Below are 26,688 nucleotides of genomic sequence, written 5' to 3'. Positions count from 1 at the left end.
GGGTTAAGCATAGACTTGAGAGCATGATTTGAATGAACTGTGGAGGCACAAATAAGTGCTGACTTACATGTATTGCATTTAAAGCGCATGCTGGTGTGACAGGCTTTAAACAGAGAGGGGAAGAATGCCCATTTTTACACTTTCGTTTTTAAATCAGCTCGTCTCACAAAGACTGTACGCTCGCTGGCTGAAGGTGTTGCAGCTGGACAGCATTTGCATTTTGCCCACAGTAGCCAAATTACACCATTAACAGACTTTGCTCAGCTTGCTGCCAGCCTCATTTAAATGAGTTACTTCCCATATCTTCCTAGCACAAAGCTCCCTCTGGTGGATGAATAAAGCAAAGCACGTCACAACAAGAGCCTTTAAACCAGCAGAAAATATGTGGGTAAGGATTTATTTCGATAAAGAAGCTGTAACCGCTTCATTTTCATATTATTCTGATATGACAAAGAGGATCATATAAACACAGGAAAATGTGAATCTGAAGACCCAGTTTGGATAAAAATCCACTGAGAGAGCGTGGAGATAAATTATCATATGTTTCATATGACTGAGCGCCATTATGACTCACAGTTGGTACGTTTTAACCATGATAAACCATTAAACCACTGGATTTGTTTGCTCCTACATATCATCTGTTTGTGTTTGAATCAGTCCCCAATTTGCAGACAGTTCTAAATCCGGTGTGCAGTTGCACCGTTGTATTGTAAACGAGCCTTTATTTGATAAATCGGCTGTCGGCGTCACAATGTCAGAACGCCGACTGGTTAGTCCGTCATCATGTCGGCACCCTCTCCTCCTGTGGCATCCGTTAGACTCAGCTCCTCCAGCATCTCCGCCAGGGAAACGCATGGTGCTCCGTCATCATCAGTGTCGCTCTCCACCGGGATCTTTGACGCATCTGAAATTGAAAAATCAGCATCTGCTCATTAAGTGCCTCATGCATCATCTGTAATGAACGTGTGACACAACTTCCATCAGAACCTCAAGCAGCCGTTGACGGTAAATGAGCCGTAACCTGACAATAAAAAACCTAAACAAAGGCTCTGAAATCTCTCTCGTGATGCTGCTGCGGGAGTAAGTCTGTGCTGCGGTCATCAGCTGCTCACCTCTGAAGATATTGACGTTCTTCCTCAGTGCCTCATCTTCCTCCAGGTCCTCCAGGAAGTCCTGATATTGCCTGAAGACAGAAAAGTGAGTTGAGAGCAAAACCAGTCTGGTTACTTTACAGAAAACGAAAGACAAACCACATGATACTCTGCGCTCTTAGTACACTAAACACCTATTAACTCCCTTGAGTCCTCGTTTCAGGTATCGGAAGTGTTTTTCCTATGTGGTCTACACCAGAGACGTGCGTGCTGGAAGTAATGGCTTTAATCTTAAGATAATAATAAGACCCTTTGGTTATTTAATCTCACCTCAAAGGGAGGGAGTATGTAATCAGTTCTGATTGTTAGCAGCCTATCGACCAGTTTTTAACATGTAATTTTCAAATTTTATGTGTTGATAGCTCAAGCTGACTTAATTTTGGTGAAAAATTGGGTCGAGGTCAAAGAAAATGTTAAAGTTAAAAAAACAGCTTAAAACTTTATATATAAGGCACATTTTTTATGGATCATCTAAAACTTCACAATAATATACTAGGCCTTCGGGGACACGAGTACCTAGGTTGGCTAAGCATTTGACCTTCATTGCTAGCTCCAAAGTAAAGTTGACCTTGGGAAAAAAAAAAAAAGTCAAAGAAACCATATTGAGTAATATATCATATCAAAGGGAGCGAGCTATAAGAGACACTTAATGTTTTCTACACAACGCCCTTCGATGTCACAATGAGACCATAACAGGCTGACGCCAGCATGACTTGACATCGTAAAACATAAAAGTTTTAGTATAGCCTTTTACCTCTGGGAGAGTTGTGGCCTCTGAGCGCTCTTGTTTAAGGGATATTTCTAAGGCGTTTCAAATTTATGCTAATTTTTTAAGAATACTTCATGAGGAGCACCCCCGCCCCCCACTTTTTGATTAGATATGTTTTATTCACCTGAATATTAATGCATAATATTTAGTGCTGTCAATAGAAAAAAAAAAAAACAACTAATTAATCTCACAATTTTCTGTAATTAATCGCGATTAATCACAATTACTTGATCAATAGCCTGGTTGCAATTACATTTTTCAACTTTATATTTACGCTTGTAACTGACATTTATGCAATATAATGAAATAAATGCAGAATAAACACAAAGAATGTATGCTTAAATTCACAGAGAATTTGAATAGTTTTCTTCAGTCTTTTAGCACAGCTTCTCTCCTGTGAAATACAACTTAAAAACAAAACTATATACTAATAGGTAAGTATACACTAATATATAATTATATTAGTGCTGTCAAACAATTAAAATGTTTAATCTGATTCGTCACAGGGTTACTGTGGATTAATTTTGATTAATCACGATTAATCACGATTAAATATCATTCATTTTTATTCTATATTAATCGCATTTCATTTTGCATGAGCAAACAGATTCAAGAAAAAAGGGAAAATATACACACATAACATGTTTATTGAACATTCATGTTAACAAAAAAAACTGTAAACATGTATCCACTCTCTCTCTGTCACTCTTGGGGAGGCACGAGGAACCAAAGCTATGTAAAGCGCGTGTCCTCAACAATATTAATAGGTCTGCAGTTTGTTGCAATCCACTCGGCAATTGTGTCAGTCAATATGTCTGAAGTAGACTTACTGAGTCCCCGATGCTCTGTGAGTGGTTTGTCGCAAGCTGGGTGACGTGTTAGTGACGTGCTAGCAGCATCCCCGACTAACGTATGCTTCGCGTCAATGTGATATTTTAAGCTGGAAGTGCTTCGGTGAAAAGAAAATTCCTTCTTGCACAATGTGCATAATAGTTTATGTCGGTCGACTGTTCCATCTTCTTATTTTTTTAATACTCAAATTTCCCATTGAGAGGGCCAATGTGCGTTTATCATCTTCCGTATCGAGTTGATTGGTTCAGCCTCCCGTCACTACCAGATCAACTGCCCATTTGCACATCTGCGAAGGTAACTGTACCTCGACAAACTGCCCGAAGTGCGTTGACAGAAACATTTCGGGGATTTTGAGTCGTTCTGCACTCCAGATGCGTTAAAAATTTTAATCGCGTTGACCGTGATGGCGGATTAATTTGCGTTAACGCGTTAATTTTGACAGCACTGATAATATTACATTACATACAATACACTATTGCCAGTCTTGGCAGCCGGGGATCAGTCCGCCAGGGCCTCTGCTCCTGGCCGCCGCCCAGCACACAATGCACCCGAACCCTATGGCGCCTCCTGCGGGTGGTGGGCCTGCGGGAGGATGGGCCCATGTCTCCTCTTCAGGCTGTGCCCGGCCGGGCCCCATAGACTAAGGCCCGGCCACCAGACGCTCGCCCTCGGGCACCCCCCCCTGGCCTGGCTCCAGGGCGGGGCCCCGGTAACCCGGGCAGGGTAAACTGTTCCCTCGATGTTTTCTTCATAAGGGTCTTCTGAATCGCTCTTTGTCTGGTCCCTCACCCAGGACCAATTTGCCATGGGAGACCCTACCAGGGGGCAAAAGCCCCCAGACAACATAGCCCCTGGGATCCCTGGGACACACAAACCCCTCCACCACGATAAGGTAGCAATTCACGGAGAGGCACTTAACTCCTGAACAGAAGTTCAGGATGAGTTCCTGCCCCAAGTGGAGGAGTTCAAGTATCTCGGGGTCTTGTTCGCGAGTGATGGGAGAAGGGAGCCGGAGATCGACAGACGGATTGGTGCTGCGGCTGCAGTGATGCGGACGCTGCACCGGTCCGTCGTGGTGAAGAGGGAGCTGAGTGTAAAAGCGAAGCTCTCAATTTACCGAAGTCGATCTCGTCCCTACCTCACCTATGGCCACGAGCTGTGGGTAGTGACCGAAAGAACGAGATCGCGGATACAAGCGGCAGAAATGAGCTTCCTCCGAAGGGTGGCTGGCCTCCCCTTAGAGATAGGGTGAGAAGTTCGGCCATCCGGGAGGGGCTCAGAGTAGAGCCGCTGCTCCTCCACATTGAAAGGAGCCAGTTGAGGTGGTTCGGCATCTGACAAGGATGCCTCCTGGGCGCCTCCTGGGTGAGGTGTTCGGGCATGTCCCACCGGGAGGAGGCCCAGGGCAGACCCAGGACACGCTGGAGATTATATCTCTCGGCTGGCCTGGGAACGCCTTTGGTATTCCCCGGATAAGCTGGAGGAGGTGGCTGGGGAGAGGGAGGTCTGGGCTTCTCTGCTTAGGCTGCTGCCCCCGCGACCCGGCCTCGGATAAAGCGGATGAAGATGGATGGATGGATGGATGGATGGATGGATGGATGGATACAATACACTAAAATTACAGGTTTAGAAATTCTATGAAAAGCTTAAAACTAATAATGAATCATTGTAAGAAGTATTTTCTGTGTATCTGAGTCTGAAGCAGCTCATTCATCTGTTACGCCTCCACTGTCGTCCAAAAACACACATCAGTGAGCTACAGTGCTATATTGGTTGAAACAAATCATTAACACCAATAAACCTGACTTGTATGTTTTTTTTTTTTGTTTTTGAGTAAAAACTATACAACTTCTGGTTGACCCTACAATAATGGAAGGAAAACTCCAACAATTAGATGACCCCTATGTACAAGCACTTGGCGACAGTGGGAAGGAAAAACTTCCTTTAAACAGGAAGAAATCCCTGGCAGAACCAGGGTCAGGGAGGGCAGCATTGATCGGCTGGGAGTGAAGGAAGGACGACAGGAATACAAAAAAAACACACCAAAAAAACCCAAACAAACACAAAAACCACTGTATAAACATCTGAACACAGTCCCAAACAAAAGGGCTTTTTTAACTTTTAAGTCTTTAATCTTAGCTTAAAAACAAAAAACCCAAAACATTCCCAAGACAGCTTAGAGGACAATGCTTGTAAGCCATACATCATTCATCTCAATGAGCTGAACAGTCTTACCTCTCATCATCCGTGTCCATGCCTTCACGGTCTCTGGCCATCTCCTGCAGTTTCCAGTTCCTGCGCTTCACCCTCCGGCTGCGGTCGTAGCTCTTCTTGATCAGCACCTTTGATTGTACAAATGCTCAAATTTAACAACACACGGCATTTTTGTTCCTATGTGATTTAACAAAGGGATGAACTTTCAAAACTGCATGCAGGGTTTCATTTTGCCACTAGAGGTCAGTGTTAATCAAGTCAACAAATCGTGTCCGCTGAAGTGCAGGTGAGCCTTACCACATCAGGAACATGGTGAGGGTTCATCTTATTAAGGTACTCATCATTGATGTTGGAATTGGCAAAGTCAAACCTACAAGATAAGAAGAAAATTAATGGTTACGTGTAAACACACTGACCATTATTTAATTATTTATTATTATTTTTATTTATTTATTGTTATCTGACGGATCTGCATACGTACCCCAGCACCAGGTCTCCAATATTGAGAAGGTGGCCCAGGAATGTACGGCAGTGATACTGCTGACTGGTATTCATCTCTGATGTTTTCTGAACCCACACCTCAGCCAGGGTGTGCTGTATACACACAAACACAAAGAGGGAAGGGAAAATCCAAAATGTTTAAAGCAATCAAACAACATTACTCCTGTTCTTTCGTCCAAGTTTGCTCATTCAGGTGCATCAATAATAATGCAACACACACACAGAAAGACGCAAAAGAGCGACACGAAACTACACACCGCACTCGCCTCAAAAGAAACACTCCTGACTGTTTGTGTCGATTTGGCTCAAATCCAACATACAGGTTCAGGGATAATGTAATGGTTTGCTATTGATTTTACTTCCAAGGGAAGAGCAATGTTCCCCCATAATGCAATCTGTTCTGCACCAACACACACGCGCCCTTACCTTGTTGGACCTCATGCCAGCTCCAGCACCCAGCTTCTGGTCTCTGATGATGTCAATGTCCATGACTATGAACTCCTCCAGCTGTTTCGGGTTGAAGAGACCGTTGAAGGGGTTACGCCAGTATGTGTTCCCGTCCACCTCAGCAACTAGGGAGATAATTACTCTAAATAATCAAAAGTAATTTAAAAAAAACCAAAAAAAAAAACCCACATACTTAACTTTCTGGATATTTAAATCAATTTTTCTGGAAAAAAAATACATACACTACTCAAAAAATATGAAAATAACACTTTTAATCTGAGTATAGCATCAAGTCAGTTAAAGTTCTGGGATTTTGACCCAATACAAGGCAAAATTTGGACCCTACAGAGGTTACACAGGTAAGTCCGACACTTTCAGGATGGCACATGAATACATTGCCAGGAGGTTTGCTGTGTTTCCTAGCAATCGCAAAAGGTCCTTATACCATCTGACAAAACAATCAGAAACAGAGTTAATGAGAGTGGCCCGACATCTTCTAGTGGACCCTGTGCTCACTGCCCGTCACCGTGGAGTCCAACTGGCATTTGTCAAAGAATACCAGAATTAGCAGGTCCACCCTGAACATGTCATAGATGTGAAAGCCTTTGGAGGAGCTGTGGAAGATGTTAAGCTTGCTGTAACATAGATCAGCATTTTCAATTTAGTGGTGGGTCAGCGATAGTCTGGGGGGGGGGGACACATCCATCGAGCGGTGCACAGACCTCTACAGGTGAGGCAGCAGCAACCTGACTGCCAAATTGGGAGTGAATCCTTGAACCCCCTGTCAAACCCTGCTGTGGTGCAGCGGCTCCTGGGCACCTCCTGGTGCTCGACAATGGCCGGCCACATGTGATGACAGTTTGAAACCAGCTCATGCAAGGTACTGATATCGCTGCCTGGCCCCTCCCCCATGCTCGCCTGACATAAATCGAACAGAACACCTCTGGGACATATGTTTCAGTCCATCTGACAGGTTGCACCTGAGACTGTGCAGGAGCTCAGTGATGCCCTGGTCCAGATGTGGGAGGAGATCCCCAAGGACACCATCCATCATCAAGCACAAGCACATGGAGGCCATACAAACTACTGAGCACCATTTGGATTTGCTGTAATGAAATTTCAGTAAAATGGACTAGCCTGCCAAGTCCTTTTCAATTTGATTTTTGGGGTGTATTTGAATTCAGTTGCAGTATGGACAGGAAGATTGTCTTCCTGTCCATACTGCAACCAAACTGTACAAGCAGAAAAACAGAAACAGATACTTCTGATACACGAGTTAATTGCCTTGTGCCGCTGAATCTGCTCGACAGCCTTGAGGCTGTTTGTGCTTTTCAACCAGCTAAAAAACTTTCTGCTCCAAATATAGCCTGCTCTTTGAAGAGTAATTAAAAACGTGTGTGCTGCTTCAAGATGTGGAGGACCATCCAGCCTCTCACAAAATGAGCGATTACGCCACACGCAGAGGAAGCAACCCATCACTAATTGTCTCCGTGCTTGTATTGGTAATAAGTCCCCCTAAATCAGATAACTTGGCTTTGATAGAATAAATAATGCAATCTGAAATATGTTTTGCTCTCTGGGAGCACGTCTAATATCGTGCTGTGACTGGAGAAGAGAGAAGCAGCCGAGTAAAATGACAGCGTGGAACATGTGGTCACCAAACTGGGGTCAGTCTAGTGCAGTTTAGGAGGGTGTCGACCAAGCAGCGACTGTCGGTAATGCAGGAAATACTTTTGGTGTTATGAACAATACAAGAGTGAAAAATAACCAACCTGTGGTAATGTTTCTAAAAGTGCAGATACTGAAAGAGGCTAAACAGAGTGCACAGACGCAACAACTGGTTTATCAAAGTCATATAATGAGAAACTACTCAGATGAATATTTAAATATTCAGCTAGTCGACTGTGACGATCGGCTTCTTATGTAATTACAATTTTAGTTTCTGATCAAATGTATTAAGTGCTAAAATCAGCAGCTTTTTTCAACAATGCTAATAAGCATTGGTAATAGACTTAAAGAACGTAGAAGTCATATTTAAATCTAGTGAATGAATGCCATTGTTAATTAAAATGTCCATTATTTTTGAACCATCAGCTGTCAAACAGTTTATAAAATGTAAACGTAAAATGTGCTGCTAAACGTCTCATAACACAAAACTGCTACTGTTAATTACAAATAAATTACTGAACAATTTTCAGTTGAATATCTGCAGCGTAACACTGAAAGCCCACTAAAGCTCTTTTCTGAACTGAGTGGTTTCTGTCAGATTTCAGGGATGCTTCTAGAACAAAATGACTACATGTGCATCAGAAATTAGTGGAAGTTACCCATGGAAAAACCCAGAAACTACCATATCTTTATGTATTATATACTGATGTGTCAAACTTGTCATTAAGGCCCAGGGGTCGTCGCCAAATGTCGTCTTTATGGGGCAAAGAGTGAAGCTAATTGTGTTTACTATGAGATCATTTATAGGAATTCAAAATAGGGATGGGAACTTTAAACAAACAGAAAATACTAATAACAACAAAAATTAAATAGAAGTATTTTTTAAGACAAGAAACTGTTTTAAAAATATTCATTTGAATTGGACACCGTTTGTCGAATTCAAGGAGATGAGAAGGGTGGATAGAGTCACGCCACACTTGTGTGTGTTTTAGGACTGTCACAGGAGGCCAGAGTACACAAAAAGCAGCCACACAGGCACAGCTAGAACATCTAAACTCCACACAAGAAAGGCCCGGCCAGCAGGTTTGAGCTCAAAAGCTACTTTTATTACACTTTTTTTTCCTTTTCTTTTTAAAGGATGACAATTATTTACTGCACTTATTCCCAACTTAAACTATATCTCTGCTGACTGCAAGCCAACACAAATACGTGAGAAATGCTTCTACAATCAACCAGGTGAGCTGCAGACAGCGTGAGCCGTGGTGTCAGCTAAACGTGTCAAAACTCCTCCGTACTCACTCTGCAGGGTGCGGGGGTCGATCAGATGGATGGTGCTGGTGACACGGATGCACACGCAGACTTGACCCATGTTCCCCAGGCTCTGCGCCAGTCGAGGTGAAAGGCACACGACGTTGTCCTGGCAACCAGACACAACCAGAACACCGGGGGTCAAACTGAGGTCAAATGGAGTAAAAAGGCTTTGAACTTGTTTCAGCTTGTTTACTCAAAAAAAGGACTTGACGTTTTCATTTAAGAAAACAAGTGTCCCTCCATGGACCCCCTAGTATTGAAATATGAGGTGTTAACAAACCCAGTATATGTAATGATATTTAAAGCATTGAACTGTAGTGGCATCCCAATCAACTACTGAAAATGACACCTGACAGGGATCAATTAATCCCCACCTTAATTTTAACTTCATTGCTTTTCCAGTTCAATCTAACCTGTCACCGTTAAACACAAATTCAACCCTTTTTATAAAGTGTGTATAAATGTGTAGGCCGTAGGAATGACGAGGACAGTCGGGTGTACCACATGGCTAACAATGAATCATGGGATAAAACCTAAATTCAACTAAAATGAGTTCCAAATATAAATGCAACTGTTTGCTGGATACCTTGCAGACCGGTACGATCTCCACGGAGAAGGTGCTCTTGTAGTTGTATGTGTTTGAGTGGATGTCGTGAGAGATGAGGCGCTGAGATGCCTTTGACCTTTAAAGTAAAAAAAGAAAGTATTAATTTTTATTAGTAATATTAAAACATTCACCAACACACGCGAGCTCGTTAAATGTCGGTTGGACAAATGCTACAACAAAAGGGCCTAAAAGCACTAAGATGCTGTGCACACATGGAAAGGAAACATCCTGTGCAGATTATGATTATATAAACGGTTTCTGCTATGCAGAAACAACACTTGTACGCTGTTTCAAATTAATTAAAAACTTTAATATATTCCCTTTCTTTATAATAGGTTACATTCTCTTCCAATTCAGATTTATTACCGACAGGCTACATTTTGCTAACACCTGCTAGCTAATCATCTCCACTTCTACATACAAATTCTGAACCCTGACAGACGTCATCACTGAACGCTGTGAAGGTCGCGCTGTGTGTTTTCAGAGGCATGGACTGAAGCAATGTTTACCTGCAGGGCACAGTGCACTGCAAGAAGTCCACCATCTTCTGAGCGTGCTGCTTGGAGCCGTAGTAGAAATCGATGCCCTCTGCGAGAAAAAGCAATACCATCAAATACACTTCACCGATATATTTATCACAGGCGTGCTTCGCAGGTCATCCCCACGCCAAAGAACATATGCATGAAAACGGCACATACCACAGAGCAGATGAAGAGGAAAGAAAAATATGGCAGCCACATGTAACCTTCTTAAAGCTTTCAAGTCCCGCCGAGACACGGAGATGATTTAAACAACCCCATCGGGCCAAAATTCAGCTTAACAGTCCCATCCAAGAATACAGAGGACTGCTGCTGAGATGTCACTCAATGCACAGCATGTGAGCCTCTGCACATATAAGTATGTATGAAGTAGCACTTAGCATCGATAAGTAGGGTAAGAAACAAGCTTGCTCTGCAGGCAGCTGGTAAGGAACGCCCGCTCTGATTAGAGCGCACTGATTAGATGTACAACGCGTGCCCCTGAGAGGCCCACGCGAGGACAGCTGCATGGAGTTATTGGTGCCAGTGATATGCATGCATGACTGGCTGTCTGGTACGGGAAGAGGTAATTAACACTCGACACATCATTATGTTCTCCTTCGCTCTAACCCACATTAGTTCCGCTGGTGACAACTAGGGCAAGTTTCCCACTTTGCAGTGTAATTTGGGTAAAAGTCCCCACAGCAGAGACGAGGCATTTCCCCTTTAACCCTCGGCATCCCATAACAGCCGCGGCAGGCTGGCAGGTTTCCACTACTGCCTGTGTATAAACATATTATTGCACACACAATACTTTAATATATTTAAATAATATGCACACATTAAAAAGAAACAAGTGTCAATTAAATATTTGTAATATTTTCATTTTTTTGCCCTCATTCACCTCAGGCAGTCTGTGTGGCATTCATCAGTAGTAAATCTAGACTCTCAGTCCACTGTTTATATCAGCTGTCAACATGCCTGATGTGAAGCGTCCACGTCTATGTACTCTTGAGGACGCTGTCGTTGAAGGAGTCTGATACGAGTCGATCGAGCCAGCAAAGCTCATTTCTGACTGATGACAGCGACGCTGAAGTATGCTGCGGCTGTCCCCAACATTTCTGTCAGTAAGAGCTGCCGTTTTGGTTGGTGTTAGCCGCCGTTACTGAAGTAGATCTAATGCCATCAGACTCGGGCAATTGGCGTATAAACTTTCATAAGATGCAAGAATATAAATCAACTGTTTATCATAGGGAAAGTGAGATTTTTAGGACACTTGAACCTAAGGTTAGCTTCCATAACATTATCTTTTAACCAGCTGCTGCCGTTACAGCCAGCTTATTGTTAGAAACGGGAGGTCTGCACATGTAATCTGCTGACAATATAAACTGGGAATAAAGCAGCATTTTTATGCACATTCCCACAGGTAAGAGCTCTGACTTTAGTTCAGGAGGCTTCAGCTGAGGAGGAAGAGGATGAGGTAGAGATGAGGGAGGAGAGAACAGCGGTGGAGGTGGCAGATGAAGAAGAGGAACAGACAGAGATGATGAAAAGATAAATGTATTAATCTTAGTGGCCATAAATATTTTGAAAGAGCTCTATAACAGACAGTCAATTCATTTTTTGTTGGTGTTTATCAGGTTCTCTCTCATTCTTAGGAACCTGGAACATTATTATAGAATTCTATTGGTGTATACAGCGTTGTGCACATAATCATAGATCATTGACCTACCATGTATTTCTTTAATGTTGAGGGTATTCTGGTGGAGTTTATGCTTCAGGATCAGCTGCTCCAAATAGTAGAAAGTCTTTTTGTGTACAGTCTGATGGACAAAAGAGAAATCTTCATCACAGAGAAATTCATACTCATCCCTTTAAACAGCACAAACCTCGATAACTAGCTTTGCATTTGCCTGTGATCACTCAACTTAATGGCATTCAATACAGCTGGGTTTTTTTTCCACATCTGAACAAGCTGTTTATTTCATGCATCTACGATCTGCTGAGCCTTTTCTGTCATGCAGCTACAGAGCAAAAGTTTTTTCAGTGACTGGCTTTTATTATGAAGTGGCTGAGTTATATAATAACATAGTTTAGCTTCATAGTAACATAACTATTTATTAATCACTCAACTGCTAGTCTACGGTCTCTGCAGCAGTAAAGTTCAGTTTAAATCAGTTCAGTACGTCAGTACAGAGTGTCTTGAGTTGTATTTCCCAACAAAGACTCAGAGAGCTATGTTTGTATGTTTATATGAGACACTAACAGCGCTATATATAGAAAGAGAAACAGTGAATGACCCAAAAACCGTAAAAAGTAAACATTAGAAGTCAAATTTCATTCAGAAGAGTAAAGTCGAGTCAGTGTTAGTGGAAAAAGAGGCTTTGCACACATTTTTCAGCTTTGACCACAAGCTTTACTTTTTAACACTTTACTATGACAACCAATTTTACAAATGTGCTGAAATATAACCATTCACCATCCACTTCAATAACTGATAAAATGGTTCATGGTTTATTTAAAAGTGCTTTTAAAAAGGTTGAAAACAGCCAGAATGGGAAAAAAGTTTGTACTTATTAGGGTGTAAGACCACAGGTATCTACCTTCTGACGAACTTGAACGACGGCCTTCCAAAAGTCTTTGGCCTCCACACGGTGGCAGTCGTCACACATCTGGGACTGGATGACAAACTCGACCACAAACACCTGTTGTAGGATGGCGCCATTCATCACCTGGAGAAGACAACAACAAGTCACACCATATGCTCCAACTCCATGGGAAACGATGACAAAAACTTGTGGCTGAAATTCATTAAACAAACTGCTCAAGGAGAGCATATTTGAATTGTTATGCTTGAATTTTTATGTGAACAGGGAGAACTGCAGGCAGAATTATAAAGACCCTCCAACTGCACAAACAAAAGAAGCACAAGGCTCAGGTTCTCACTAAAGGTCAAGGAGATGCAATGACAGCCAATGGCGAGGCTCGCTACTCTCACATAACTCTGTCAAGAACAGACAGATCGCTTGTTCTTCTGATAAAACAACCTCAGGGTCACTTTGTAGTGGATGCACGTCCCACAACTTGTCACCACTTTATGTATATTTGTAAGATTATAAAAAAATTAAAAGATTTTATTTTAAACTTTCAGGACAAAGAGCACCTTGCCCATCTCATATCGCTAATTACAAATATAATTTTCCCACACATAGAAATGTCCCCCTGTTTTCTAACCTCTTTCTGGATGGTCAGTTTCATCTTAATCCTTTTGGAGTGCGGCTCTGTCCACAGGAAACCAGCATCGATAAGTCGCACCTGTGAAGACAGATGTTTTAGATCTGTGAGCACTGTCTGAGTATTGAGAAGTATAATAGTGAACTTGATGCACATCATAATAAAAAACAGATAGATGGGAAGGATGCTGTAATGTAATAATGTATCACAGAGTACCTGCTGAGAATACATCAAACTAGAAGGGTTTTAAGAGTACAGCATTAAGGTTTTGATTAAACTTTACTGTCATTAAAAATGCAATATATACTTAAGGATATGAATTCTTAGCTTGCATATGTCTAAGATGGTCCCTCTCCACACACAACAAAAAGAAAATGCGCTCAATAAAAAGGCAGGACGGAAACAAGCAGCTTGTGAATCTCATATTACAAAGTGGCACTGGACACCCCCTTATATTTAATTTATTCTAGAAATCTTTCACTCATGTAGAAATATGCTATTCATCTTTAGTGACACTGACTAAAAAAAGAGGCTTACTTTAGACATAGAGCTCTTTAGTTTTTTCAAGCAAAGAGCAAGCAGCTCCCTGGACTCCAGAGCACACTGTACCCAGGTCGCTGGAGGCTGCAAGTACCTGCGTAAAAGAGGAAATACATTTAAATAAAAAACACACCTTTCTGACTGCTACATTTCACCTGTAAATGCCTTCTAAAGAGAAACAGTGATATAATGGGTGCATTACAGTGTACAAAACAAATACAACAGTTATGTGTGTGTTATTAAATGCATGAAACGCACCGTTCACACTGCTTGCAGAAATGCACCGTGACTTGCTTGGGGATTCCCTCTGAGATGTCTACCTGAGTGCGCAGGCAGGCCACACACATGTTGGCTGGGTTAGGAGGAATGGGGACACCACAGGTACAGCAGAGGCTGGAGGGGAGAGACGCCAAAGTCAGTGAAATACGAATAAATGATGAGTTGTTTCAGACCCTTTTGTTAATGATATATATGGTTATAAAAGGTTTCAGCCTCTTCACTAAAGACAGCATGTACATTACAATGTTAGATTTTACAAAGCAGCTTATGTTGCTGCGTTTTTCCCATATTTTTCTCGTCATCTGAGCATTTTCTGAAAATAAAGAGTCACAATGTTCACCTTATTTGATGACATAATCCATCTCAATTGTTCTGGCAAAATTACACTGACAGTGTGCCATAATCAATTTAAAATCAAAAGCTACAGCTAGTTGTTATATTGGACTGAAGACAGCTGCAGCCCTTTTACAGCCTAGGGACATGTATTCAGATCAAGCCTATTATTTGAATAATAAATAAAATATTAATTATTTCAATCTTAAGTCTTAACAAAGACTGCTCCATGATCTGTATTCCACTAGTGATGTGTCAGAGAAATGCTGTCTTCTGAAAACTTTCCCACTTTTTGACAGGTTTGAGATCCAAGTGTTCTGAAGCTTTAAGAGCAGAAGTAATTTACATGAGAACAAGATGATAGTTATCAGAATCTGTGGGCTGCTAATCATTAGGGAATTTCTTTTGGTAACCCCTCACATAGTTACTGATACCAGAAATTCTGTGGTGTCCTACTGGTGTCAGCTTTATGGTGCTGGTAACCGGTTCTATTTGGTTAAAACATGTGGAACTGGTTCTAGATTGGCTAACAGCACTGGATCAGTAAGGATTCGAGCCAAGTTTGTCAACAGGGCTCTTAATTAGGAACTTTTGGTCCAAATCAGCAACACACCCACTGAAAAGATAGTATATTTTATTTTACTGCTGTTGTGCTTTATGGATGATTTAATGAAAAAAACAAAACAAAAGAACAATCATTGTCCCCCACATGACTCCATTTTTTTTTTGGTACAATAACTAAAGGAAGAAATTATGTATAACCTATGAGCCTGATTTAAAAATGTTGGTTAAAAAAAGAAAAAAGAAAAGAAAAGAAATTTCTTGTGCTACAACTTTGACCAGCCGCCTATGCCCTGTAGTCATATTACCCCTGAAAGTTAACCAAAAATGCACATTTTGATTTTTTTTCCCCAGTGAATTATAACAAAGCAGATCAAACATCCAGAGTACCAGTTGGCCCAGCTTCTTCCCATTACGTTACATTACAGACATGACCACTGGTGTAGTTTTGCTATTGAAGCCATGATTATACTGCTGCTCAAAGTTGATTACTAAAACAAATATACAAATATATACGAATATAATATACAAATATTTTGGTTGATTTGCTTGCAGTTTTCAAACAGAGCTTACATGTGTCCAGCCCTAAATTTTTCACGTCTCTATCGACTGTACTTTTGATGTTATAACATTACAATGTTATGAGGGCTCAAAAATGCTGGAAGCCCAACATTTCAGCCCACCCTGAATGTATACACTTTGCATATGCTGGGGGGCAAATCCACTTGAGTAATAGACACTTGAAAGAAAAAAATTCTTTTTCATTCCATTTCCTGCTGATTGAGTAAATATTACAAGTTGTACTACATAAAGAATAATATCATTAGATGTCTAACCTGAATCGAACAAAATCCTTTAGTTTCCAGATGACACTCAAATTATAAGTGAGAAAATAACTTTGTTAAAGAAATGCATATTTCTTTATCCCCAAATCACAGATTCTGGTTCACTTTTATGGTGAAAATTTCAAGCTTTTATCTTTAATAGTTTTTAAAGATATTTACATTGAAATGTTACCATGGTCAAGCAGAAAACTTTATGACTCAACAGATAAATACAGGCTGCTGATGCTATGTAGTTGATTATCCTGCCTGCTGATAGTTAGCAAGCCAAATATCGGCCAATATATCCTGGGTCCTTGCCTCCTATTGGTAGTTTAATGCCACCCTTAAAGGAAATATAGGCTTTATAGTTAGAGGCAGAGATGCTATCCACAGTCTGGAGAACGATCTTTGCTGTTAAAACTCACACAGTGCTAAAGGGCTGCACTTACATGTTCCCCTGGCTGCTCGAGGCAGGAGCCTGCATGTACTCCATCCTTGCCAAGCTGAGTGGGTCTCAGGTGGTCCAGTTATCTCTGAGGACACAAACATGACAGATGTAAAGTTGCCCTGTCAACGCTGAAGCACAACACAGACGACTGGGGGAAAAAGAAAGGGTTAATACACGTTAACCCAGATAGGCTTATTTTGTTTCCAAGCGTTCATTTAGGAACGGAGAGACCGATATCTAAACAACGATAAAGCTGCCCTAAGTACAGTTAGCACTGCTAGCCTGGCTGATGCTCTTGATACAGTGTGTTAGCACTGGAGGCTAAACTGCTAACTCTTCTGAGTGATTCTCAAAAGTTTTCGCGGAAAAACAAACACACAGAGTGGACTGAAAGTATTCAGTAACTACAGCTAACGCGACCGAGTGGTGACAAAACTTACTGATCTTATTTTGATGAAAAATCCACAGCAGACAGTAAACGAGGTAACCCCACGTTTTCTCCACGGAGGACCGAGAGAGGCTCGATGGCGTCAGGCAGGACTCAAGGACCCCAGGACTGTCTTTGTTTGCCTGAATACATTTCCTCATAAAAATTTAAATCAAATAAAAATGCCACTTAAAGACCAAAAAAAAAAATTAAAAAAAAAATCTATTACTTGTTTTTTTCTAATTTAAATCTTGTATTAGATAATCTGAAACGCTGATGGTGGTATATATAGTCATATATCTTAAAAAGCATAGTAAAACTATAAGATTATTACCAGAAGCGTTTTAGGCAATCAGTTAAAGATCATTTTAATGTATTATTGTGAAGAGGAGTTTAACATTTAACTAACTGAATTAAAATTAGAAAGTCTCATTCAATAGGTAAACAGGCATGCATAGCATAGAGAAGCTATTTATATTTATAACAATAAATCAAAGCTCAGTTGATAAACTTTAACTTTTGCGCCCTTTCTCTTTGTTTTTCTTTAGTAAATACGGTCTTTCTTTCTCTTTTCACACCCACACGATCACTGAAATGTTTGCTTGCCGCTTGATGAAGAAAAAAGCATCTCCTTTGTGCCATTGTTTAATAAGAGAGATTAATATTTATTTTTCTCAGTTAAAAGGAAAAGAGTCATTTAAACTTTCCACCAAAACACCTGCTAACATCTTGTTTTGATTCATTAGTTTGCCATCTTATTGTACGTTAACTAATATGAGGGGCTAAACTGATGGACTTGTTGACCTCACATTTCCCTCCTGGTGCGACTGATACTATAGTTCTAAAAACAATAATTTTACAAGTTTTCTCTGTTTGTTTGGTTTGTTTGGGGGGGTTTTTGTGGTGGTGGGGGAGGCCTGAGAAGGACTTTTGACACAAGCATTAATACAGGATCTCCCCTTTTCTCCTATAACATGACAATTCTACCTTGCCACAAACACGCTGGGCCTACCGAAAGGTTATTTATCTGATTTAATTTTATAATGAACTGCTGCGTGTTAGTATGTATTTAAAATGACTGATTCACGGAGGTCTTCAGACTCACCTGTGGTATGACTGGTCCTTGGACGCCTTCGAGTTCTGTCGTAAATCTCCCGTGCGGTTTCCCTCTTGGTGTCTTGCTTAACCCCTGGTGAGATTTTAGGCATGGCTGATATATAATTGAGCAGTAGAATTTATAACATTTGGATGAAGTAACATAATGCTGCAATAATTTCATTTCTGTAAACAGTCTGCAGTTTTCTTATTGGTTTCTCTACTGCATTTTTTTGCGGCAAGCCAGTGAATGTGACAACTTATTAAGTTGTAGCCACATCACAACTGTTCTTTTCTTTCAAGTGATTACATTTATTAACTAATTCATTTATTTATCTAAATGTATCTAAATTATTTATCTAAACAGCTGTAGATTACATTTCTTTGCATCGCTTAATCGCCTAATCACCTTGTTTTCAGACGTAACCAGCTGCAGTTGAATAAGTTAGATTTTTGGGGGGGGAGGGAGGGGCTTATTTAAACAGTATCACTATGCGTTGTCTGTAGGTAAATGTTGATATTTTAAACACAATTATTTCCTACAATATTGAAGGGGAACTTTACGAGCTGCACCTGAAAGCAGCACGGCCGTTTAGGAAAGCAGCAGCGGGGCTTCGCAGCCAGTGTGGCAGCTGGGAATGTGAGGGTTTCAGCACAGGCTGCTATTTCAGGACTGGGAACAGTAGCAGGGCTGGCCGGGGAGGGACAGGCTCTGCCCACAACTTTACTCTAGCCAACACACTGGCTTAACCTCAAGTCCAAACAGAGGGGAGAAGCTGCTGTTTCCCGCCTGGGGTGTCCGTGTTCTCGGACCGCGGCAGATGGTCAGCGGACAGCCGTTGGTGGTGGCTCACTGCTGGGCTGAATGCTAGAGGGAACCAGCCGGTGCACCGCGCTTCTTCTTCTTTATCTCCCCTCGGTCGCTGATACGTCTCCCTCCTGCCTTGAGGGTCCTGGTACAGGAATGCAGTGAAGTGTCACCCGTTGGTCCAGTATAACCTGAATGTTTCCCGGCGTGAGTAGCTCGGTTAAATGTGTCTGTTTCGCCGCTAACCAAAGCAAACACGGTAACATCATCAACAACAAAAACAGCGACGATGGAGTGAAATCTGCGGCGGGGGGGCGAGCGACACACAACCTGCCGCGATTTCCTGCGCGTGAATAAATAAATGATAGAGGATACAATGACCCTGCTGTCTCTGTTAGGTCGGATCATGCGTTATTTTCTGCTCAGACCGGAGACCTTGTTCCTGCTGTGCATCAGCCTGGCTCTGTGGAGTTACTTCTTCCACACGGACGAAGTGAAGACCATCGTCAAGTCCAGCCGAGATGCGGTCAAGATGGTCAAGGGGAAAGTGGCGGAGATGATGCAGAACGAGCGCTTCGGTGGGCTGGACGTCCTGGACGCGGAGTTCTCCAAGACCTGGGAGTTCAAGAGTAACAACGTGGCCGTGTACTCCATCCAAGGCCGGCGAGATCACATGGAGGACAGGTTCGAGGTGCTCACCGACATCGTCAACAAGAGTCACCCGTCAATCTTTGGGGTTTTTGATGGCCACGGAGGAGAGGTGAGTGTGGTACCCAGGGGGACATTAAAGTGATCTCCAGTGGGGCTAAAGTGTGGGTTTGAATGAGTTATGTCTGGTCCTTTTCTTAGACCTGCTTTTATTTCTTTATTAAAAACACGAATGAGACTAAATGAAGCAGAGATCTTATTCGGTATTTTCAACCAAAACTGTCCTCGTTTTACTTTTAAATAAAGTATAAATATGAGGGCTAAAAATCTACTTTCTGTACGCCTAAAATAACTTCTAACGGATAAAGCGATGTAGTCCACCCCATAAATCATTTATTACAGTGTATTAAGTTACATAGAGTTAATGTGTAGTGATAAAGGGGATATTTTCCTTCCTCAGTTTGAACCCTGTGTATTTTTTTCTCTGTGTGGTAATTTAATCAAACGCAAACTAATTCAGGATTATGCAACTCGAGGTAAGGAGAAACTGAACTAATGAATGTCTTGAATGTGTTAACACGGAGACTCTTTAAGACAGGGACTCGAGGTCGAGTAATTAGGCAGGATTCACTTTGACGTCCTGTGTCACTGATGGGTGCAAGTTATGACTTTAATTAGGACAAACCAAGTGACACACACACAGAGGCACAGCGACACTGGGGCTTCTGGGTTTTCTCGTTACAGCCTTGCAAACACAGTCACCCTCCCTGTGAGAGAGTCTTCTTTTAGATGGCAAGTAGAGCCGCATGCTCTTTATTTCCAGCTTATTTGTCTCCAAAAACAATCTCTCTTGGGTTTGTTTGTCCAAAGCAGGGATGCATCCCCCATAGTCGAACACAATTATAGCTGGAAGGAGAAGGATAAACTCAGATTTTTTCAGATTCTAGCCAGGGCCCCATACTGTGAGGAAAAACACAGATGACATCGATCACTAGTCCGCTGGTTACAGCCATTCTCCTTTGCTTTCTGCTTCCTTGGTGCTAATTAATGTCAGGGCATCGAGGCAACAGCCTGACAAAGCAGCTCACAATGAGACCCTTAAAAAGTGCTGTCAGTTAAAGGGACAAAGAGCATTTGACATGATGCCACAGTCAGGCGGGAACATGAAAACACTGATTTATTATGAAGTCGAAGCATGCCTCTGCTCGGGCATTGTTTTCTGAGGCTTCGACTGTGCCCTCAGCTGACAGTGCTGATGCAACAGAGCCACCAAATAGAAAGAAGAAGAAACATAAACTCCAATAGACTCTTCTCTTTCTCTTCTCTTCTCTTCTCTTCTCTTCTCTTCTCTTCTCTTCTCTTCTCTTCTCTTCTTTCCGATGAGCCACTTCTGGTTTCCGAGGAGCTCAGTGCTTTTTTTTTTTTTTTGTTATTGTCTCACTGCAACAATCCTCACTCCTGAGGTTGACTGCTGTACTCTGATTGTGGCTGAATGATAACATACTAAAAATAGGCAGCTAAAGGCATCGAGGTGGCTTTTCTACTTGGGGAAATTAAATTTTAGGCCGCAACGCTGGATGCTGCAGCTTTTTGACCAAAAGTGGTCATTGGATTGGGTTTCCCCTCATGGCCTCCTTCCCTCCTCTGTGGAGTTCATTTTTAGCGATCAGTGGCCTAACCTGTTAGCTCTGCCACAGCTCACCATACATGTGTTTAAGAAAAATAAGTAGGAGATATGTTTGTTGATCTGCCAGGGGAAAAAAAAGAGAGAAAACGAGTGGGAGAGCATCGGTGGCGAGTGGGAAGAGCGAGAAGAGATGCTTAGGATTTGCCTTTGGATGTGAGAGTCTGTTTTATCGTTTCATGTCCATGGGCATCGGTTTATTCCCACGCCCTCTTTTGAAGTGTGGAAAATGGTTGCCAGTCAGCAGCCTTCAGAAAATAAATAAATAAATAAAAATAAAAAACTTCCTCTCTTTGGTGGATGTAGATATTTTTATATTTATACTTAGCCAGAGGGCATTAAGCGGAGTGATGCTGTGTGGCCCAAGGCAGCATCAGGATACTGGCTGCCTCAGCTGGCTTGTTAGTGAGGTGTCAAATGCTTCAATTTCTTTACACACGCACGCATGCACACACACTCTGCTCATCCAGGCCACATATACACAGTCATTAAAGCAATGTCGGACTTGTGCCAGCATCTTTTTAGCATCCAAGACTTTAGCCCTTCTTGGATGTTTACAAATCCTGTAATGGACAGAAATGTAAAGTACACTTTCACTGGGGTGTGAGCATGCTAAAATAGAGAAATAAAATCAACGCAGAGGAGGAAATGCTAGGTTAAATTACAATAAAGGCTGCCACCAGTGGTTATGTTATATAATTGATTAATGTTAACTGATAGCTATTTAATTACAGGAAATTTAAAAAAAAAAAAGTGGACTGTGTTGAAACCAAGTCAGGTAAAATATTCACCTGACAATTACATAACATAAAGAAAAGCAGCCAATGCCCATTACTAAGAGGCTGCATGTGTGTAATGTCTGTCTTTTTAAAGAAAAAGGACATTGAAGGATTTATCAGAACAGCTGACAGTTTACCTGCATACCAGCTCTGGTTGGGATTTATAATATTGATTCATCATCTTGGCTTGACAAAGCTTTCAATTTCTTCCTGCAATCCGTTATTGTTAATGCATGTACCGGTGCTGTGAGTGAGGGCAGGCACTAAACGCTCTTGTAATTACTGTATCCTATTATTGACAGGCAAACAGATGCTTTCTTGCCAAGAAATTGATCAGTACAAGATTGGTATCTTTCTCATTCCTGTGTTTAGTGATGGAGCTGGAAAAGGCAGGCAGTAAGCTTCAAACAGCTTGCATAGTTCTTCTCCAAAAAGTCAAACTGAATTAAAAAGCTGCATCCATAATTGCTCTGTATTTACAGCTGTGTAAAATGGTTTTCACCTGACATGATACAGTCCTGTGGAGAAACTACTTTGTATCTATATCTTGTGATTAGCTTACAGAACCACTATTTAGCAGCAATAACTTGAACCAGTTGTTTTCTTGTATGACTTTATCAGTGTCTCACATCATTGTGGAGGAGGATTTTTTTCCCAGTCTTCTTTGCAGCATTGCTTCAGTTCATTGAGGTTTGTAGGCATTTGTTTATACGCAGCTCTCTTAAAGCCCCACCACAACATTTCAGTCAGGTTGAGGTCTGGACTTTTTTACTGGCTCATTGCAACATTTTTATTCTTTTCTTTTTCAAATATTCTGTTGCAGATTTGCTGGTGTGCTTGGGATCATTGTCGTGCTAGCACAACCTTTATCTGTCAGAAATATGGTCTCACAAGAAACTCTAGAATACTTTAGTATACAGAGGAGTTCATGTTCAGACTTGGTGACTGCAAGGTGGCAAGCATAGCTCCTCTACTACCATGCTTGACAGTTGGTATGAGGTGTTTGTGCTCACAGGCTGTGTTTGGTTTTCTCCAAATCAGACATTCTGCATTACAGCAAACGTCTCCACTTTGGTCTCAGCTGTCCAAAGGACGTTGCTCCAGATATCTTGTGGTTTAATCAGATGCAGCTTTGTAAACCTATGCCGGGGTGCCATGTTCTTTTTAGAGAACAGGCTTTCTCCTGGCAAGCTGTCCAAACAAGCCACACTTGTTCAGTCTTTTTCTGATTCTGCTGTCATGAACTTTAAACATGCCCACTGAGTCCTGTACAGTATGAGGTGTTGCTCTTGGATTTTTTGCAGTTCATCTGAACATTGCACAGTCTGAGTTTTTGGGGGTGTCCATTATTGGGAAGATTGTAGCTTAGTTTTAACCGTAAACTAAATGCTCCAGAACAGCAAGCTTACCAAATCATCCACTTTTATAGAGGTGCAGTTTACCTGGCTGCAGTATGGATGTACTTTGTTTCTCTCAGGAGTCCAGTGAGAAACTTTCTTTTTCACATGACTGGATGATAGACTACATATTGAGTTCACCATTTTGTAGATCTGTGTAGTGAATTACTTAGGCTGTTACAGTAGACTCAAAGTATTGTACAAGGCCTCACAAGAAGTAGCGTACAACTGATGGTCATTACCCAAGCATGGAATAGAAAGAAAACCATAAAAACATAGACAGGTGAGAGGAAGAAGATCGGCGCGTCAGAATGTAAATGGCTGCAAAATTAGTTTTTATATTACCAAACTGCGCTGTCCAAGTGTCCGATAGTTTTTGTGTTTAGCCAAAGAGCTCACAATATAACGCTACATAGAACTGCCTGAATGCAAGTAGTGAATGAGTGCATGATTTGATACAATAAAAGGTCTGCCCACCCGTGATAACATGATTACTTGTGCATATGGCTGCCCGAATATAAAGCTAATAACTTCCATTCAAGGCAGTGTTTGCTTCCTGTTTTTGCTCTGATTTTTATTCTAAAAGTTCTGAGTCAAAGTGGTGATTCACATCGTCATCGCTCTGATTCTTCTTTCAGGATGTTGACAAGCTCACCGCTGTTCTTTGTCCCAGTTACAGAACCTCCAAGTCTTCCTTTGTGCTTTTTCTCACTTCATGATAAATTAAGTTTAAAGCGTGAGCCGTTTCTTTAATGTTGCTATCTGTGCATTCTTCTGAAAAGCACATCATATGCCAAATTAAGATGAATTCAGATGGCCAGCCTGTACTGCGGTGTGTTTTCAGCTGGTTGGAGGATAGGAAGTAGAGACAGAAGATGGATGTCTTCATTCGTTTGACTCTGTTGATGTTCTGCCAATTCACTGGAACCAATCAGTTTACTACCAGATAAATAAATTATCAGTGAGCGATTGATAACATCTGGAAATCTCCTTTTTTCTTTCATTATCTTTTTGCATCACAAACCCCACTTACACACACACACACACACACACACACACACACACACACACACACACACACACACACACACACACACACACACACACACACACAGACAATGCAAATTCAATTTCCAAAGTGTTAAAAATCGGTGTTTAATGTGAGCATACCTTCGGCTGTCCCCGTCATATTAGATGCTGGCTCAGTGAGGAGATTTATCAGTTAAATGGAGATTGATTTTTAGCTGACACGTGGGAATAACCTGCATGAAAGTGATAACCCTGGGCTCTCTGTCCATTTAATGGCAACATGAGCCATTTGTTCCTTTACCGGGATGTAGAGAGTGAGCCGTACTTCACTCCTCCCCGTCTCACTCTCAGGTTGTGGCTTCAGGCAGTGCAAAATTACCTTAACTGTAGAGCATAGAGAAGACATTCACGATAAGCCTGTTTAACTTGAATGCGGGGGCTTTCTCTTGCCGTCTGTTTCCCTATCCTTTTAAGTTTTTGTTCTGTGGATTTCCATCACAGCTCGCTCTCTCATGCTGTTTCGATCAGTGGAGTTTGTGAGTGGGTTGTGATAGATACGGCTCCTAACTGTGAAGGAGGTGACTGCGGCGAGTTCAGAGCAAAGAAGCACAAATAACGTCGAAACCACAGGGACGGTGATCATTTTTAGAGGACTCCTTTCAGTCTTAGCTTGTCCTGAGTTTACCTTTGCTTCAGTTTAAGGCTAAACTTGCTTTCAAGTTTAGTGCAGTTCCTTGAGTTGCAAAGAAGACAAGACTTTTAAGAGGGAATCGATGATGGTTCACCTTTTAAACCCCAAGGACGCGTTATAGTCAGACAGGCTGTTGTTTGAATTTGAGGTATTTTAATACGGCTATGTACATGTTTGTGTTTTACCCCAGAAGGGTAGATACCGAGCCGTTTGAATTCCTCCTGAGCTCACGCTCACTGGAGAGATGAAAGAAAGACTCGGCATGTGACTAATTGCACTGTTGGCTTTACAGGATTAGAGAGAGAGAGAGCAAATAGAGAGAGTGAGAGCGAGAAGGAGTAGCAAGACCAAGGACACCAGCATGTGCCTGGGTGTATGAATATTAATGTGTGTGTTGCAAGCTTGCAGAGCAAGCAGTTGGAGAGAGGGGCAGTTTGATGTTAGAGAGAGAGAAGACTTGAGCAAGAAGCTCAAAACCACCAAAAACCTATTAAGAAGAGCCACCTGCTTCACATCAAGTACCCTCAGAAAGTTTATATAAGACACTAAGCATGCTCCAGTGTCACATGACATGAGTAATGCTGAATGCAAACAATCAAAAGGTTGTAATCAGCTATATTAAGTATTATTATGTTAAAGGAATTGCCCAACTGTTTTATTCACATCTGCTCTTCTGAGCTTTTAATAGTTCAGCTTTTTGGTTCACTTACACTGCTCTCATCAGTCGTGCTTTTGGGCACAGCAGCCAGCTGCTTGCTATGAAAACAAAACAAAACAAAAAAACTCTAACTGGACAGTAGAGATGATGTCTAGCAGCTAAGGAAAGCAGCATTTTCTTCAGTATTTTGCCCAGAACAGCTCTGAAGCAAGAGTAAATGGAGACTAGTGTGTGAAAATAGTGCCAACGTTGACAATAAATCAGTCATTGCAGACTTCAGATATAAGTTTGTCTCATGTGGTGCACCGGTTCTGCCAGCCAGCCCATTGCCCACTGTGCTGTTTGCATGCTGGAACACACTATTGAGATTCATGTGGATTTCAGATACAAGACAATTTGCTGTGCTTGCTCCTGGGTTCGGTACGCTGGGGAAGCCAGAGCAGAGCAAAACAGGGAAACATTTGAAAAACCCTCATGCTCGTCTTCTAAATACAAGTTGCGATGATAAAATTCTGTTACTTTGCACATAAAAAAACCAAAAACCATACTGTATTTAAATTTGCCTGTTTTCTCCTCGACGGTCGTCTCCTCGGGCTGCTTATAGCCCACTTGTAGACCTCAAACTTGTTCAGAAAGTGAAAACTTTAGTGTCAAATTAACAGACCTTCAAATCAATGACCATGACAGCTGATGACAGCTAGGTTATGCAAAGAAGGAAGTGCTAATCTCTTTTAAACGTCAAATCAGTCATGGAGTTGTGCACTGAGAATTCACTCCAGAGGGTAAGATGGTGCAAAGCTCTTCTGTAATGTCCTAAAATTTAATGCTGTTTTGGCCACATGAGTATAGTCTTTGATCACCACCCGCCCTACACGGTAGATTTGGCTCGCTGGGAGTTTGTCGTCTCTCCAAAATGAAATTTAACTTGAAGGTTTGTAGTTTTGACTCAAGTCTTTATAACCACTCCTCCATAAGCGAAGAAGTCTGAACAGTGTTGTCACATCAAATACTCAGTTTTTTTTTATCTTTTAAGAAAACTTTTAACTATAGAGCTACTGAGCTATTAATACAAACAAACCTAAGTTGTGTCTAAATAAACAGATCGCCTACCATCAACAAGCGGCCTGACTATTAAAGTTCAATTTAAACATCTTTCCAAGTTGGGACTTTACTAACAGGGTTTAAAAAAATAAAGCAAACCAGTGCAGTATAATT

The 26,688-nt window shown here is 41.5% G+C and overlaps 2 protein-coding genes across 2 annotated transcripts in view; one reads left to right on the top strand and one right to left on the bottom strand.

Moving 5' to 3' along the window:
- Nucleotides 1–381: 381 nt before the first annotated feature.
- On the bottom strand, nucleotides 382–16,839 carry nmd3 (NMD3 ribosome export adaptor). The gene is made up of 16 exons (XM_031744000.2): nucleotides 16,698–16,839; nucleotides 16,259–16,342; nucleotides 14,071–14,205; nucleotides 13,810–13,906; nucleotides 13,273–13,353; nucleotides 12,642–12,770; nucleotides 11,771–11,861; nucleotides 10,030–10,108; nucleotides 9,500–9,596; nucleotides 8,902–9,019; nucleotides 5,914–6,059; nucleotides 5,468–5,580; nucleotides 5,284–5,356; nucleotides 5,008–5,114; nucleotides 1,113–1,183; nucleotides 382–904 (listed from the first exon to the last, which is right to left on the bottom strand). Exons 2-16 carry the CDS (start codon nucleotides 16,300–16,302, stop codon nucleotides 771–773), a joined length of 1,515 nt encoding a protein of 504 aa, XP_031599860.1. The 5' UTR covers nucleotides 16,303–16,342; nucleotides 16,698–16,839; the 3' UTR covers nucleotides 382–770.
- A 1,535-nt stretch (nucleotides 16,840–18,374) lies between these two features.
- The window catches only part of ppm1lb (protein phosphatase, Mg2+/Mn2+ dependent, 1Lb), a 50,682-nt gene continuing 42,368 nt past the window's right edge, over nucleotides 18,375–26,688 (top strand). Inside the window, exon 1 of the mRNA XM_031743990.2 lies at nucleotides 18,375–19,347. Coding sequence (XP_031599850.1) covers nucleotides 18,949–19,347 — 399 coding nt within the window. The 5' untranslated portion in view covers nucleotides 18,375–18,948. The remainder of the gene's footprint in view (nucleotides 19,348–26,688) is intronic.

Source organism: Oreochromis aureus, linkage group 14 (genome assembly GCF_013358895.1).
Source record: "Oreochromis aureus strain Israel breed Guangdong linkage group 14, ZZ_aureus, whole genome shotgun sequence".
Taxonomy (NCBI): Eukaryota; Metazoa; Chordata; class Actinopteri; order Cichliformes; family Cichlidae; genus Oreochromis; species Oreochromis aureus.
This window is presented reverse-complemented; position numbering and strand designations above follow the sequence as displayed.

What these genes read in the sequence shown, in the direction of transcription:
- nmd3 (XM_031744000.2), bottom strand. Translation starts at nt 16,302, where the DNA reads ATGGAGTACATGCAGGCTCCTGCCTCGAGCAGCCAGGGGAACAT. An exon ending in TCGAGCAGCCAGGGGAACAT is followed by an intron (nt 14,206 to 16,258) that starts GTAAGTGCAGCC and finishes TCTCCCCTCCAG; the next exon opens with CCTCTGCTGTACCTGTGGTG. An exon ending in CTGGCATGAGGTCCAACAAG is followed by an intron (nt 5,581 to 5,913) that starts GTAAGGGCGCGT and finishes GTGTGTATACAG; the next exon opens with CACACCCTGGCTGAGGTGTG.